Source organism: Pempheris klunzingeri, chromosome 14, assembly GCF_042242105.1.
Source record: "Pempheris klunzingeri isolate RE-2024b chromosome 14, fPemKlu1.hap1, whole genome shotgun sequence".
NCBI classification, from domain to species: domain Eukaryota; kingdom Metazoa; phylum Chordata; class Actinopteri; order Acropomatiformes; family Pempheridae; genus Pempheris; species Pempheris klunzingeri.
The window spans coordinates 8692940-8707743 of record NC_092025.1 but is presented as its reverse complement, the minus strand read 5'-3'; the positions used below and the strand labels follow the sequence as shown (position 1 = coordinate 8707743).

The following is a 14804-nucleotide window of genomic DNA, read 5'->3' as shown; positions in this document are numbered from 1 at the left end:
CCATGGGAAGGTCAGAGGTGAAGTGAGGCTGAGCTACAGACCTGCCTCGCTGGAGCTACTAGGGACTGAGTGATTTGCTGAAGGACACTTCAACAGGGTGGATTCATGCTGATGAGGGGGCTCGACCCAGAGCCCTTCATCTGAAGAGCAGTCTTCATACTTACTGTGTTGTCTGTCAAAACTGGCATAATGAAATGCAGATTGCCTTAGCAGCTTCTATATGACATGATGTACAGTACCTATAACGATGACTTTAGCCCTGAATGATTCCATTGTAAATTAGTATTAATAAAAATGCTTTTATTATAATGTTACTCAAAATGCCGTCAACTTGAAAATAACTCCACTGCAAACTGCAAACTCCGCATACCCATCACACAGCTGTACACTGCGTGAGTGACTGTGATATTGTGATGTGGTGTAGTGAGCCCTGGAAAAACTCAATGTCTTTTACTTCAGTTCTCAGTGACAAGAGTGCCGTTTCTTTGTAGCTGAAGTGCATGGCAGCATAGCATCAAAGAGGACAAACTAGGCTCTTTATTGAAGTGTAGCCGCGCTTTCGACCTCTTCTTTGTACTCCTTCCCATGCACTTCAGTAAAAAGGAAACTGCGCCTCTGCTGCAGAAGTGATCTAAACACATTCTGCCTCCACACGAGCCTCAAATAGCTCTCAGTCACTCGCACACATGCAGAAGTTAACGAAGGAGGATGGAGAGTGAAACAATAAGGTGTAGAGAAAAAACGCATCTCAAAAAGAGAGGGGGAATCTGCCAAAACAGATAAGGCAAAAACATTTAAATCCATTTGGCTGAGGAAACAGTGAGACTGGTTTGTGAATGGGACAGGATCTTGGTTCACAACCCTAATATCCAAGGCTGTTCATGATGGTGACTTAAATAGAGAGAGACAGACAGGGAGGACACAGATGTCTGACCTTGCAGTGGTGCTTATGTAATGGTCTGCTTCAGTGCATTTAACTGCAGTGCTCCTTTCCAACCTGGGATCAGCAAAGGCAACATGTCTCTGCAGTCCAATCTCCTCTGACATCAGTTCTGACACCCCGAGAGTATGAAAAGGTCCTGTGAGCTCTGAGTAAATCAGTTGTTATGGCCCTGCCTGTGTGGTCCCCATAGAGCCAATCATACTAATTAAACTAGACTACTTAAGCCTCCTCTCATTAGTGTCCAAGTAAACAGCCTTAATTTTTTATGCATTTTAATGCTCATCTCTCAGTTCTGAGGGTGGTAGTGGAGGGGACAGACGAATGATGAAGGGGGATAATTTAAGGTTTCTCAAATGAAAGTAAGTGCATTAAGTGTCATTTCACCATTCAAGTTAAATATGTGTTTGTGGATTTGCACTGATCAGTACGGATTTGCTTTTGCAGGAATTGCTATTTTAGAGTGAAAATAAAATACAAATTATTAATGGTAGTGATGATAACATAAAAGGAGAAGCAGCTATTTCATGAACACGATTTTAGAGCCATGTTAAAACACAGATACCTCAATGCACTGCAGTTACACAATCTACCACTGCTCCAGATACCAGGGGCAAGTAGGGTAAAATGTGGCATGACCCAAAAATAGCACTGCAACATTGGCTTCCACTTGATTACTGGAGCTGTAAGCAATGTTTCCACACAGTGGAGGTATGCAGAGCACTGTTCACTATGGTTATGAATATATGCATACATGTTTGTATACGTGTGCATGTGTCCATGCACTAGGGAAAGAGTGGATGAGAGCAACTGGAGGGCTATTAGCACAGCCAGCAGGGGGGAGGGATGGAGGGATAGAGGGAACGGAGGGGGCAGCTGGGTAGAGAGCTAGCAAGTACCCAACGTGCTGGGCCTGGAGCTCTCGAACAGTGGGTGGCATCAAAACAACAGGCAGTAGACACTGAGCATGGTGTCAGAGACACACATATTGTACTGCACTGCCTACTTCCACGTCTGTGCTCCTTTTCTGTTCTCCTGCTGGTCTCCAGCAGTGTCCAAAGGTGGCAGCCATGTATGAGGCAGGGCAGCTCAAGTTTCATTTCTAGACCAGCAGCTCAACAGTTGAGACATAATGAGCTTTAGCGTTGTCACTCTGCCTCTTACAGCAGCTCATCTTCCCCTCCACAGGAACCTAGACTGTGGGCCTGTTTGCCTGCTTCAGTGTGCGAGGATGTGTCTGACGTCCTAGGGTGAGTTAAGACCTGGGCAAATGAGGTGAGCCTTCTCTTCCACTTTCAGTAAATAGCCAGCCTTTCAGCATTGCATGTGTCAGACTGCAGTGGCTGGTTTTGCAGAGACAGGTGCTCGCACACTTGAAGCAGCACACGTGCATGTGCATGTGACCTGACTTGTGTGCATGTGAGCATGAGACAGACCAATGCACACAGAAAAATAATCACATACAATAAAACCTAACTCAACAAAACCACTGGTCCTCCTGTAAAGTGCTGACAGGCATGTAGGTGGACTGCTGCTACACTTGTTGAATCCATCCAGTGCCCCTACTCAATGTCCAGGAAAACACATTTGGTACATCGATAGGCTATATTGTGTCCGTCTGACAGCAAAGCACATGTACATAAAACAGATTTGAGGGCTTAATGGAGAGCAGAGCTGATCCGAGGGCAGTCTAGCTCTATGACTACACACACAGAAGTAGACAGGGCGTGACATACAGTGCTGTCCACTGACGTCAGAGCAGCACACTCACTACTGTCACTGGGAACAGAGTCATGGCCTGGGGAGCTCAGAGTCTGCATGTGTGAATGTGTGTGTGTTTGTGCGTGTGTGTGTGAGATTGTGCAGTCAGCATTGCTGTGGAGACAGTGAGTCAGACAGGCAGTCAGGAAAAGGAGAGAGAGGCCCCTGGTAAAGTCCCTCCACCTCCTTTGCCTTCACACGCAGCCTTGAAGAGTCTTTGATTGTGTCAGTTTTATTCCTGTGTGTGTGTGTGTCCAAGTGTGTGAGAGAAACATGCGTTGTGCATGGTCGTTCAAGTGTGCGAGGTCACAACGCTCCTCGTCAGGCTCTATTTTAGGGCCTGCGACTCATGGAGTGCCCCGGCCTCCACAGACCCATTGGGCTAATGATCAGCCTTGGCAATTAAAGCCAATCTGTGAGTCAGTGTGGCATCAGGAGGGCCATCTGCTTCCAGCCCTGTAGCACTCACTCTGGCCTGTGGGACCACTTGCTGGGGTCACAGCTCACCCAGCTTGTAGAGAGATGGTCACAGGATCTGAGGAACAATCTGCTGTGTAACTCTAGTTCAATAGAAACCTGTTCTACCAACAGCACTGCTCTGTGTACCACCGCCATGTCCCATTGGTGCAGTAAAAATACAATCAGTTGGATCTGTCTTATGGAGGACAGTGTTGCATGCACCCAAGACACAGGTAAGCGCCTCATCAGCCTCAGGCCAGTGATTCTTTCCACCTGCTCCAGTGCTGTAGCCAAGAAGTGGGGTACTTATTGTACTAAAATGGGAAACATAAGATGTTTGAATACTTAAGAGAGCTTCTGATCGGCCAATAATGACTGCTCACGGTGTCCCAAGCTACATCATCATCCACACAGGAAGCAATGAGCTATAGCCAGCAAGAAGAGAGTTTCATTGGAACGAAAGTTTGAAAAGGCATCTTCTATGCCTTAAATTAGTGGGATACTAGAGTCAGCGTTGATACAATGGTGTCTTTTCTGAATCCGCAGCTGTACTGGAGCAATGCCAATTTCTGTGTCTGCACCTGGAGTCAACTGTGCTGAAATGAATGAGGCGGAGTTTTTCGAGTCAGGCTCTTGCTTGATGTAAATCCATTTTTAGTTTGTCTTTGATTCTAACACGAAGAATTGAGTTTACTTTAAGTCCAGTTTGACATAAAAAAAGGTTTGCTCATTCTTTCTCATGCTGACTTTTGCTCATCAGCAGAGTTTGGCCTGTGCAACTCTCTTTTCCCATAGGCCACCTGCTGAGAGGACAGCTGCTCCCTGTGCTTCAGTATTCTTCTCCAGCAGGAAAAGAGGGGGTCAAAGGGTCAGCAGCCTTCTTTTCACTGTTACTTACAGTTGTATGGAGTAACACGCTCCTCCTCTAGGTGTAACCTAAACCCACGTAACATCTGCCAGTCTATTTGAGGAAGACAATCCACCATAACTTCTCGTCCTTGACTACCACACTTGCAGAGGCAACCCTTGGCTTCAGATGTTTAAAGCTTTATATAGTCCGTGTCAACACCTCTCCATCTCCCAACAGCAGCCAGTTGCTATACCCTGAGAGGCTAACTGGAGTTTCAGGCCAGGGCCCTGAAGTGACCTCTGGTACATTTATCATATGCTTGGATGGCTCTGCCCCATTTTATAGGGGTGTGTAGCCCCCAGGAGCAGTCACTATCATGCCACTTGCACAGGTCAACAGCTCCCTTTCCCTATATGCCACCCGTCGAGAGGACAGCTGCTCCCTGTATTTTCATATTCTTGTCCAGCAGGAAAAGGGGGGGTGGGGTCAAAGGGTCAGCAGCCTTCTTTTCAATGTTATTTATAGTTGCATGGAGCGACATGCTCCTTCTATAGGTGTAACCTAAACCCATGCAACATCTGACAATCTGTACAATAATTGCCACATGGTACAGAGAAATAAAAAGAGAAAAACTTTGTCTTGTTTTTTTAGTATTGATAAGGTGGATTAATCAATTCTCAAAATGACATGAATCATGGAAATGACATGAAAAAATGTAAAATAGTCCAACAGCTTCTGCTCTTTAGTATTGCTTTTCAGTAGATTGTTGCGATTCCTTAACATCAGACAAAGACCTTGTTTAGGACCCGAACATGTAACTTGTCTCATTGCATATACATAAGTATACAGTACAAGTATACATATGTACTACTGTTGAGTAGTTAAAATAAGCTGAATCAGGACAACTCAACAAGGACAGACATGTTGGTGATTATGGCAGCCGAACCCTCCATTTTATGGGACGGTCTCACTGCTAACTGGGCCACTTAGCAGGTTTTCCTATGCAGCAGCAAGAGAAGCTGTGGAATCCAGAACCACCTGCTGGACTGAGTCCTGTTTATAACCACACAGAAAGAGAAATCAACTCCACACTGATTTCAGGCTTTTGAAATGTCATTTTCTGTCACTTGCATATGATGGAGTGTGCTGTTGTGTCTCAGGCATGGTTGGTTAATGGAGTTGGAGATACAGAGGGATGGAGGCTGCTGCAGTGCTATCCCACACGTCATATCTGCCGGGGAAACAGATCTGACACAGATGAAGCGTGTGACAAGAAAAGGATATGGCAACAAGACAACAAAAACAGATAGAAGAGCCAAATCACCAACTACAACAAACCTACCCAAACACCACAGACACACCGTTATAATGGGTTTTTTTAGAAACAGCCTGAATAGTTTATCTCTTTAGTGTTAAGGTAACGGGTAACCCAAAATTAGCCACCCCTCTATCCCCATTGCACCCTTGCTACACTTACTGCTGCACTCTCTACTCCTTAATCATCCTTTCCCTCCATTCTTTTACCACTTAAGAGGCTGACTCACTGGACCTGAATTGCTGTTTGTCTGTCATGACATCTGGAGTAGCTGGATGACTGAGTGTTATGTCTTCCTCTCACTCAGTCTGTGTCTCTCCCCTGATGGGACCCCACTAACATCTTCATCCCTGGTTTTTCAGTGTAGCATAATGACCTCCTAGTAGCAGCCCTAATGGAGCCATAATGGTCATTTATGCCAGGGGAGGCTCTGAGGGCACGGCTGTGGAGGCAGCGAGTCGCACAGGAAGACGGGAGAACGGAGAGAGGCTCCTGGTTAAGTCCCTCCACCTCTGCCTCTTCCCTTCATACACTGCTCCTGAATCTGTGTGTGTGCGTTCAACTGCGCATTCATGGGCGTTTTAATGAAAGGAACTGAAACAAGACTGGTTAACAATAGAAAGCACAATATGAATGTATGAGGTGTGTATCCCTGCTTTTGATGTTCACTTCCACACACATGCATAATGCACATATGCATACTAGATTTTTCTTTTTGTAATTACATTCCTCCCTCATACGGGCCGGCTTCCTATTCATCACACACACAAAAGAGTACACAACCATTCTTAAACCTTTTCATATTTCTTCTTCTATATTTGCTGCCATCAGTAAACATAAACTATACTGTACATTATCTACAGTGCACAAGCTTAACTTGCACTTATTGCTAAAAACGATTTTCTCTCTAGCCATTTGCATTTTAATATGCACGGTAAACACAAGGACCTTTCACTGTATACAGTCTTAGCCTAGGGTAATTTTAAAAAAAGGACAACAGTTCGATGTACTGCGAGGCGGTGATTAAATAAGATACTTCTCTGAATGTGGCTTTCAACACCTTAATCATCTAAGGTCCTATAAACTAGACACCTCATGTTTTAAACGCGGCACATCTTGGGATGTTCCCCTGGGCGCTGCAAGTTGAATAATACAATAGCACATTTATCAGCTAGCTGATGCTAATTAGACTGTTGCATAGAAACAAGAATAATGTACAATAATGTTCCTTATGCCTTGTCAGCTCCGCCGTTTCTAGCAATACTCACAGCTGTGTTTCGGGTTTAAGTAGAGAAAAAATAGCATCCTATCCATTTTACAGTACTCATAAAAACATAAAGACAATATATGAAATCCTGCTGTACTGTAGGGTTCGAGCTCCTCAGGTAATTGTAATGTGCTTTATAAAGCTGAACTCAAATGGAATGAAACACACAAAGAACAGACAAGGTATGAATTGATGGAGAGCGTGACGTGAATGCAGCCTCTCTCTAGGTGGCACAAAATGTGGCCAATCCGCACTTCCTGCACTTGAAATCTAAGACAGAAATTTACCAAATGCAGAAAAGAAGATGTCAATTAGCTCAAAGCAGTACGGAAACATTTCTCACTCCTACAACTGCACCACAACTTGAAGCAAGGATCTTAACTTCAACAAAACTTTACAATTTTCCTCTTTTGAAGCCATCGGAAAATCAGTGCTGTCCAAACGCTTTTAACTGCAGTATCTAGGGAATGGTACGCCCTTTAATGTCTGATGGAGTCAAAGTGAGGTCATTTTGTTCCTCATCTTGATTCAAAGATGCTTTCAATTTTAGTTTGCTCTTTGTAGCCTGATAAATGTTAGCTCTGAAGTCTGATAAATTTAAGTCAAGTTCTGCGATGCTGATGTGTGCTGTATTTTCATACTTTGATAGTTGCCCCAGCTGCCATCCAAGATGAGCCGAGCAGTGTACAACATTGTTTATAGTGAGCGTTACTTTCAAGCTCTCACTGGGCTGATGGAGACATTTCTCAAACGCAATTGAAATTCTGAATAAGTCTCTGCGTGCAGGTTTTTTTTTCTACCTTTCTAAAAGGAATATCACATTTAAAAAGCATTATTTACCATTTCACTTGTGGTTAGAATGACTGAGGGAATGTTTGGTTATATTTTTCATTGAATAATGCAACGCTGTCATTTTAAATTGGTTTAATGTCATATTAACAACAAGCCCACACTGAGGTGCACAATGATCCTACCGCTGTACGTCCACAGGCAGCGGTGTGTGGGTTCAACAGCTGAAAATAAACTGAAGCTACATGACTGACATGTCAACTACCTACCTTAGCTCAGCCTAAGTGATACTGATACCTACATTCACAGATATGTACCACCCTGACATCACTCTAAAGCTGTCTGACAGCGTTACTCAGGATACCTGCCAATGTTGTCATCTCACTATAACACAATATTTATTTCTACGTCCAGTTGATGATAGTAACAGCCCAGCAGCTGCTAAAGGGTTGTAAATAAAGCTATTTTCTCACTTAACTGCAGTGGTGTCTAGTCTGCAGCATAATACACTGGAGGTGAATGGAGTCCCTGGTTAAAACCGTTCACAGCGACATCTGTGGATTATCCAGAGTAATGGGTACACTGATTTTGGAAAGACATCTTTTCAGTGCTGTGAGCATGAAACAAAATTCAGTTCACCTTCATTGCATTGGGGTGGCGGCACAAATCTCAGAGGCTGATATCTCAACACCTAGGTAAATAAAGCCAAAATTATCTGCATGGCTAGATACCAGAGGACAGATACCAGTGGAAAAAACACATTGTGATTCTTAACCTTTAAGTGGCCTGCTAGTGCCACATGGATTTAGCCTGTTGTTAACTACCGTGCTCCCTTTTTCAGTAAATTAACCTCAACTATGCAAATATGCCATCCATCAGATTGACACTACTCGCAGAAACAGGGGTTATAAGACCCCAAACATCACTTTTTTTTGCATTTCTAAAGCATGCCCTGGGGTGTGGGCAAAGGATTTTTGGTAAAAGCAAACATAAAGCTCAAATCAAAGTCCGGTTACTGAAAATGAATATGGAGATTCAGCTTCAGCTCATTATTTCTTTGGAAATCACAAGATGGCAACTGTACAATGACACAACGCTATGCAGTATGAGTGTTATGCATTAATAGCCTCAGCATAAGTCCAGGGGTCTTCATCTTAAACAGTGGAGATGTTTACATCCACTCAGAAAACAGCAACACTCACATAATATCACATGTCACATTTGCATACATTACAGTCCCCTCTGCTTTCACTTGACACTGACAATACCACTGTTTGCCATCAAAGTTTCGTATGAGCAACAACACAATCTGAGGAAATGAGCTGACATTTTTTGTCACAATGGGATCAGGCAGAAAAGACTGTCAATGTGTATAATTGCATCGCAATCCTCTCAGAAGAGACCAACCCAGCTAACAAACAAATCAATGTAAAGCTGAAGAAAACGTGTTACTTAAACATAGTAAACAATCAAGTAATTGCATCCACTATTACAAAGAAAAGCTCTCATGAAGAGGGAAAAAAACAAAAAAAAAACAAGACTTGCTGTTCTGGGGATGCTGCTAATCAATTGTTACACCTCCTTACCAATTGTAATTCTGAGGTAATGGTAAGCATTGCTGTCTGCCTGATTGTTACTGCACACGCAGTATGCAGCATCATGTTTGAAATTCAGCTCCAACTTTAGCTCAAACGTAACGCTGAGACAATGCTGCCACGAGGTAAACAGTGTGTGATTACAGCAGTGCATATGAAATACAGGTTGGAGCAAAAATCAGAGAAGGCGTCTTCATCAAACACTTCAATCCTCTTTCTGCTCATCAGTGTGAATGCAATAATAGTTGAACTTGGGACAGAAATAAGCTTAAAATATGCGCAAAGATTAGTTCTGTCCACTTGAAAAACTGAATTTCTGCCCCATAAGTGCAGTGCAGAAAATTTGTAGACTAAATGATTTCATATTCCATAAGGAGTGTAAAAATTAATCTTTAAGGGCCTCGTGATATTGACCTTGCTGCTAATTTTCTAATCCTCAAAATCTCCATGAAACGCTGCTTGTGTTCTTGTTCTGCAATCAAAGGTAAACTGAGGTTTTATCTTAGTAGCTAGTAAATGATTTCATTTCCACTCTGTGCTTCTTACTTAACTGAATGCACACAAGCTGGTGGTGTTGTACAGTACAGTATTTTACAGTGTCAGATGCGGTTGTTCTCTCTGCTGAAGATATTACTACGGTAACTACTAGTTTAAACACCATAAATACCACTGTCATAATGGGAAAGTGCACCGATATATGTTTGATGCATTTGACATATAGAGGGTGTTGTGATTTACAGTAATATGTGAAGGTCTTTAAGTGCATTAAAAAGTAATGATCACTGTGCTATGATGGAGTCCTTTTGTAAGCAACTCAGGGCATATGAGTACAGACACACAGGAACATACTGTATGAGATCAATATCAAACACACTCTGTGATCAATGCCGGAATAAGTTGTCTGATGGTGTTTAACAGCCGCTGAGCTTTGTGACTGAGTCTAACTGGCTGTTGTCTTCGTTTTTTTTTCCAAGTCAGGTTGTGTATATTTCACTTCTCTCTTAGCTTTTCTACACTTGAACTGTTTCAGCTGCAGGGATGTCAGCTTTGTTTCCTCTTTTTTCTGTACATGTCTTATTGAGTGTTCGCACTTAATTCAGTGTTTCATCACTGATCAATGTTTTATCACTATTTTATCTTGACAATTGGACAATTGCCTAACCACTTTTTCCCTGTTAACAGTGGACCCCTGAGGTTTGCTGAGTGTAAAAAAGCCTTGAAATGCTGCCCACAATTTACTCCTCTTGGATGCAGCCTGCCTGGTCCCGGCTCCATTTATTTATAGGAGTGTTTCAGCGGGGTTGTGTACAGTGAGAAAAAAAAGCTTTTGATCTTAAATTGAGGATGCTTTCCACATCTCAGTAAGGAAGGACACTAGTCAATATTTGGCCTGGGGTTATTTAATTTGGACAAGGAGTTTGATTCATACATTAAAAATTCCAATTACCCTGTCAAGAGTTGAGCGAGCCCAGAGGAGGCTGTTTTAATCATACGGCTTTATCAAACTCTTTAAATTGAGTTTAACATGGATAGGATCATACACTCTGCCTCGGGGAAGGTGATATCCCTTAATTTGTACTAAACAGTAAACATTTTAAAAATCCATGTTTAACTAGAATTACTTATGCGGAATAAATATTGATCACTTCTTTCCCTTTCAATCTTTTCTCTCTCCTTTAGTTATATCCAAGTTCATCAACTTCTTAGTATGCTTTCACTGAATGTGAGGGATGGATACTCATTTTGCCCGATTAATGTCCTCTCAGATGTACGCTGCCCACAAAAACAACTATGTAGGTCGCTGGTCTTCTGAATCACATTCATGCCAATAAGTTAGTGTAAGAGGAGCCATTATACCTCTAAATCATCAGATCATCGAATCATAAATTGCCTGATTCTGTCATTTGTATGCTACTCACGGTTACCCACATTGATGAGTAGGTGCTACTCTTTTTCTTCTGTAAAATGATTTTGTGGTCAAGTATAAATTTAGCATAAGTTTGATCTGCAGGTGGTCACAGCTGGACCTCCTGTTTTACCATTCCTGAATCTATTTCACAAAGATATTACAGAGATCTGAGCTGCTGTCAGATATTTCCCATTCCGTCTTATCAGTGGAAGGAATGATGTCTGGCAAGGCAAACAAAGTATGTGTAAAGTCCCTAAATAAAGCATGAAATTGACGGGATGCCTGTCTAAGTGAGGCACCACGGAGCCACAGGCTCTCTCGCCGTAGACAGGTACAGCTGCTCACCTCCAGACTGCACGCCTCCCATTTGGACTCCCATTAAAGTGGCCGGCACTCTGAGTCAACACTTTTAATGCAGAAAATGACTTCATTCATTTTCCATTATAAGAGCGGTGTTTAAAAAAAAAAATCGGTCTACACAAAGCGCTGCTTATTTTTCTGCTTCTCCACAGAGGAATTTGCATACATTGGGCCGCGGAAGACGAAGAACTTCTCCCATTTTAGACATTTGGTCATGGTGGTGTTCAAGTATGGGATAAAAAGGAGTAAGCAATTTACTTTACTATACGTCAGCTTTCAAAAGCTACTTCAGAAATCCAAACACGTAACATACTTATAACCCTGCAGATTATTTGGTGAATGACTTGTATATTGATGAGTGTTAGTGAAGGCGCGTGCGAGTGTGTGTGTTTGCGCATGTATGTCTGAGTGTGAGTGTGAGTGTGCTGGAGAGCATAACAGAAATCAGCTGCAACACTGATATTTTAAGAAAGCCTTTAACTCACCAGGGAACTGGTAGCTGTAGCTGGGTGCGAATCCAGTGTATCCGCGGCCATACGTTGCCACAATATTAGGGTAACCTTTGATAGAGAGGAAAGAGATTAAAAAGAGATGAGAAGAACAAACACAAACACGCACAGACTAACACTGGGATATGGCTACTTATATATCCACTTTGAGAGGGAAACAAATCTTGAACGGCTGGATTTAAAACTCCAGGGGATTCGAGTGTTCTCATTTTGTCGAGCAAATTCTACTGTTACTTAATACCCGAAAAAAAAAAATATCAAACTACAATAATCCACTTTAATATGAGCCTGAAATGGTTAGGATTAGGTATTACATTTTGGAACAATACTTTTCACATACAAAGTTCTGTGTGTGTTATGTGTAACCCCAGCCTGCTTGCTTTGTTTGATAGGGACCGCAATAAGGCAAGAAGTGATTTATTTTTATGCTTCAAGTCTAATAAAGAGGTGGCATGTATTTATAGCTCACAATGTTGATGGCAGATTGTCAAGTAAAAAACATTCGCTGAGTGTGCAGTTTGACAACAAGCACCACCCTCAATCACTGGTCCATTGCTACAATTACACATACCTCTAATCTTGATCATGCTGCTCTCGTAACTTGAAATGTTTTCTATAACCTACAAGAGTAATGGCTGCAATTATAAAGATAGAGCTCAGATTGTAAAAGAATTTTCTTTCAAGGGAGGCAGACCTGGTGATTTAAAATGTGAGTATTACACATAGCCGTTTTATATATACTTGACACAATCTCTCTTTAAACTGAGCAAGTTACCCCGTATGGATCAATAACCTGTTTCATTATAATTTAACACATTTGAGTCACCTAAACAGGAGCCTCAGCAGTTAATAGACAGGTGTTTTATGTTATTTGTTCCCTCTTCAGTCTTTGGATCTCTTTTTTGGGTTGGGTATCAACAACTGGCGCCAAATTAGTTGAAACCCAAAGCATCGACAGGCCCCTGAACAAATAGCACTCCTCTCGGTTCTTAACTGCCAAATTCATTTTCATTTTTTATTAAACCATAAGTTCTTGGGCATTTTAATAGCGCAGTGTAATAATACTTTATAGCAGACGCCTTCAATTGACGTTGGCAGCTGTTTATGTTCCGTGCATCTTGAGCATAGCAGAGAAGTTCATGTGTTATACAGCTGGATGCAGTTTGTTAAAAAGATGCTGCGGGCAAGGAAGTGATGGTTGGTCCTCGTTTGCACCTCCAGCATGGCGTTTATTTATGTGCTGCTGTATTGTTTAACAGGTCGAAACAAGGTTTAACCACTGATTCGAACTGAATTTAAACTTTTTGTCTATAGTAGTTAACTCAAGAATTACCAGTGTTTTATGGGAATCGTAAGCATGTGCTAAATGTGATTAACCAATCAGATTGTTCAAATAGAAGCTCTTTGCTTTTACCTAACACCAGTGTTTGTATTACTGGGTAGAAAGAGCCCAGGGGTGTTTGGGGTGTTGAAAAAAAAAAAAAAGAACCGTTAGCATTTCGAATGCTAACGGTAATCTGATTCACATCTAATGTCCTATCATATGCATATTTAAGTATGTGTATCCAACTCTGCCCAGGTCAGTCTAGCTGACTTTATCTTCAGTAAATAATATGTGTTGTGCTTCTTGTTTTGTGCACCTGTGTGTATTTATCAGAAAAGATTTATCGATCAATTAGGGAAGCTAAGAAAACTTATCATACACTTAATTATAAACTTAATGTGACAAATTGCATTGATTTGTCTAAAAGTTGTCCTCTGTAAACCAAAGTCAATGTGTGACGCTGACTTGTTCCGAAGCTGTACTGTCTCTGGGTGGATGGATGGTTGCAGCGAGGCCCAACGAGGACCCAGTGTCATTGGAGAAATTTAAGAGCAGCAGATGTATTGTTCATCTGCTGTCATGATTCTTATTACAACCACAGACCCACCAGTTAATTAGCAGGACAGTTTTCAGACAGAAGCAGCTGTGGGCAACATATTGAGGAACAGAGTGTGAGGGGAAGTGGGATACAGACAAAACAAGAAATTTGAGAAGAGTGGGTGGGGAGAGCGAGTGAGCCTGTGTGCGAGTCAGTAAGAATTTGAGCACCATCAAAGGTAATATAAACATAATTAACCCTCTAATTATGGTATATGTCTCAGTCTTTATCTGTTTTCCTCAAGCTATTATCACCTTCAACCATAAGTCTGGACTAAATTACCTCATAAGAGGAAGTCCTTTAGGCCAGGAATGAATCACTGGAGTCAACCTTGATAACTCTTTCCTTACTGTGTGTAAGCTACACCTCAGAAACTGACCTCGGAAACCTCTTCCAGGCTTTTGTGTTCTCAGTTCTCATTACATATGTACTAATCCAATAGATTGGCTACAGTCACATTAAAATCTGAATGTGTAGATCTTTACAAAGCTGCACAGTTATACATTTTGTCCAGAGACGACATACAAGCACTGGTATACATGTGTCTACAGCATGAAGGCGTCAAAACATATTTTCCATGCGTGCATATTTGTGTGTATGAGCATGTGCATGAATGGATGTAGGCTATGTGCGTGCGTGTGTGTGTGTGTATGGCTGTGAGCATGTGTGTAGATGCTCTGTTCTGTATGCCTCAGAGCCTGTGCCAGCTGGAATCAGAAAGGTTGACCTTGGTCATAAATATCTAATCAGTGTTTGCTGTCCATGAAAAAGTTCAATTTATTCCTGACCCAATGGGAAAATGCCTCTCCCAGACCCCTTCCCCTCTCTTGCAGACAAAAAAAGAAATGCAACTCAGAGAGGCGGTGAGGGGAACCTTAACCTGGTATGGATGAAGTAGGACGGAGGCTACACCAGACGGAAAAAAATAAAAATCCTCATCAGTTGCTGATGAGAAGTCATCACCGGGAAGCTACAGATGGATAGCTTTCACAAAACCCCTCACTGTTTGTTTGGTCTGAAAAGAACTGTGATATGATACAATGAAAAGCTATCACGGACCGCAAAATATTGGATATTATGTGTTTGATACTGTCTTACTGTCAAACAGAATAAATGCCAAACTGAAAT

General features: G+C 42.0%; 1 protein-coding gene across 7 annotated transcripts in view; it reads right to left on the bottom strand.

Annotated features, from left to right (window-relative positions):
* Nucleotides 1–14804, bottom strand: part of LOC139213451 (RNA-binding protein Musashi homolog 2) — a 226279-nt gene that overhangs the window by 32204 nt on the left and 179271 nt on the right. For all 7 annotated transcript variants that reach the window (XM_070844146.1, XM_070844145.1, XM_070844147.1 and 4 more), the window contains exon 10: nucleotides 11731–11805. In XM_070844146.1, coding sequence (XP_070700247.1) covers nucleotides 11731–11805 — 75 coding nt within the window. The remainder of the gene's footprint in view (nucleotides 1–11730; nucleotides 11806–14804) is intronic.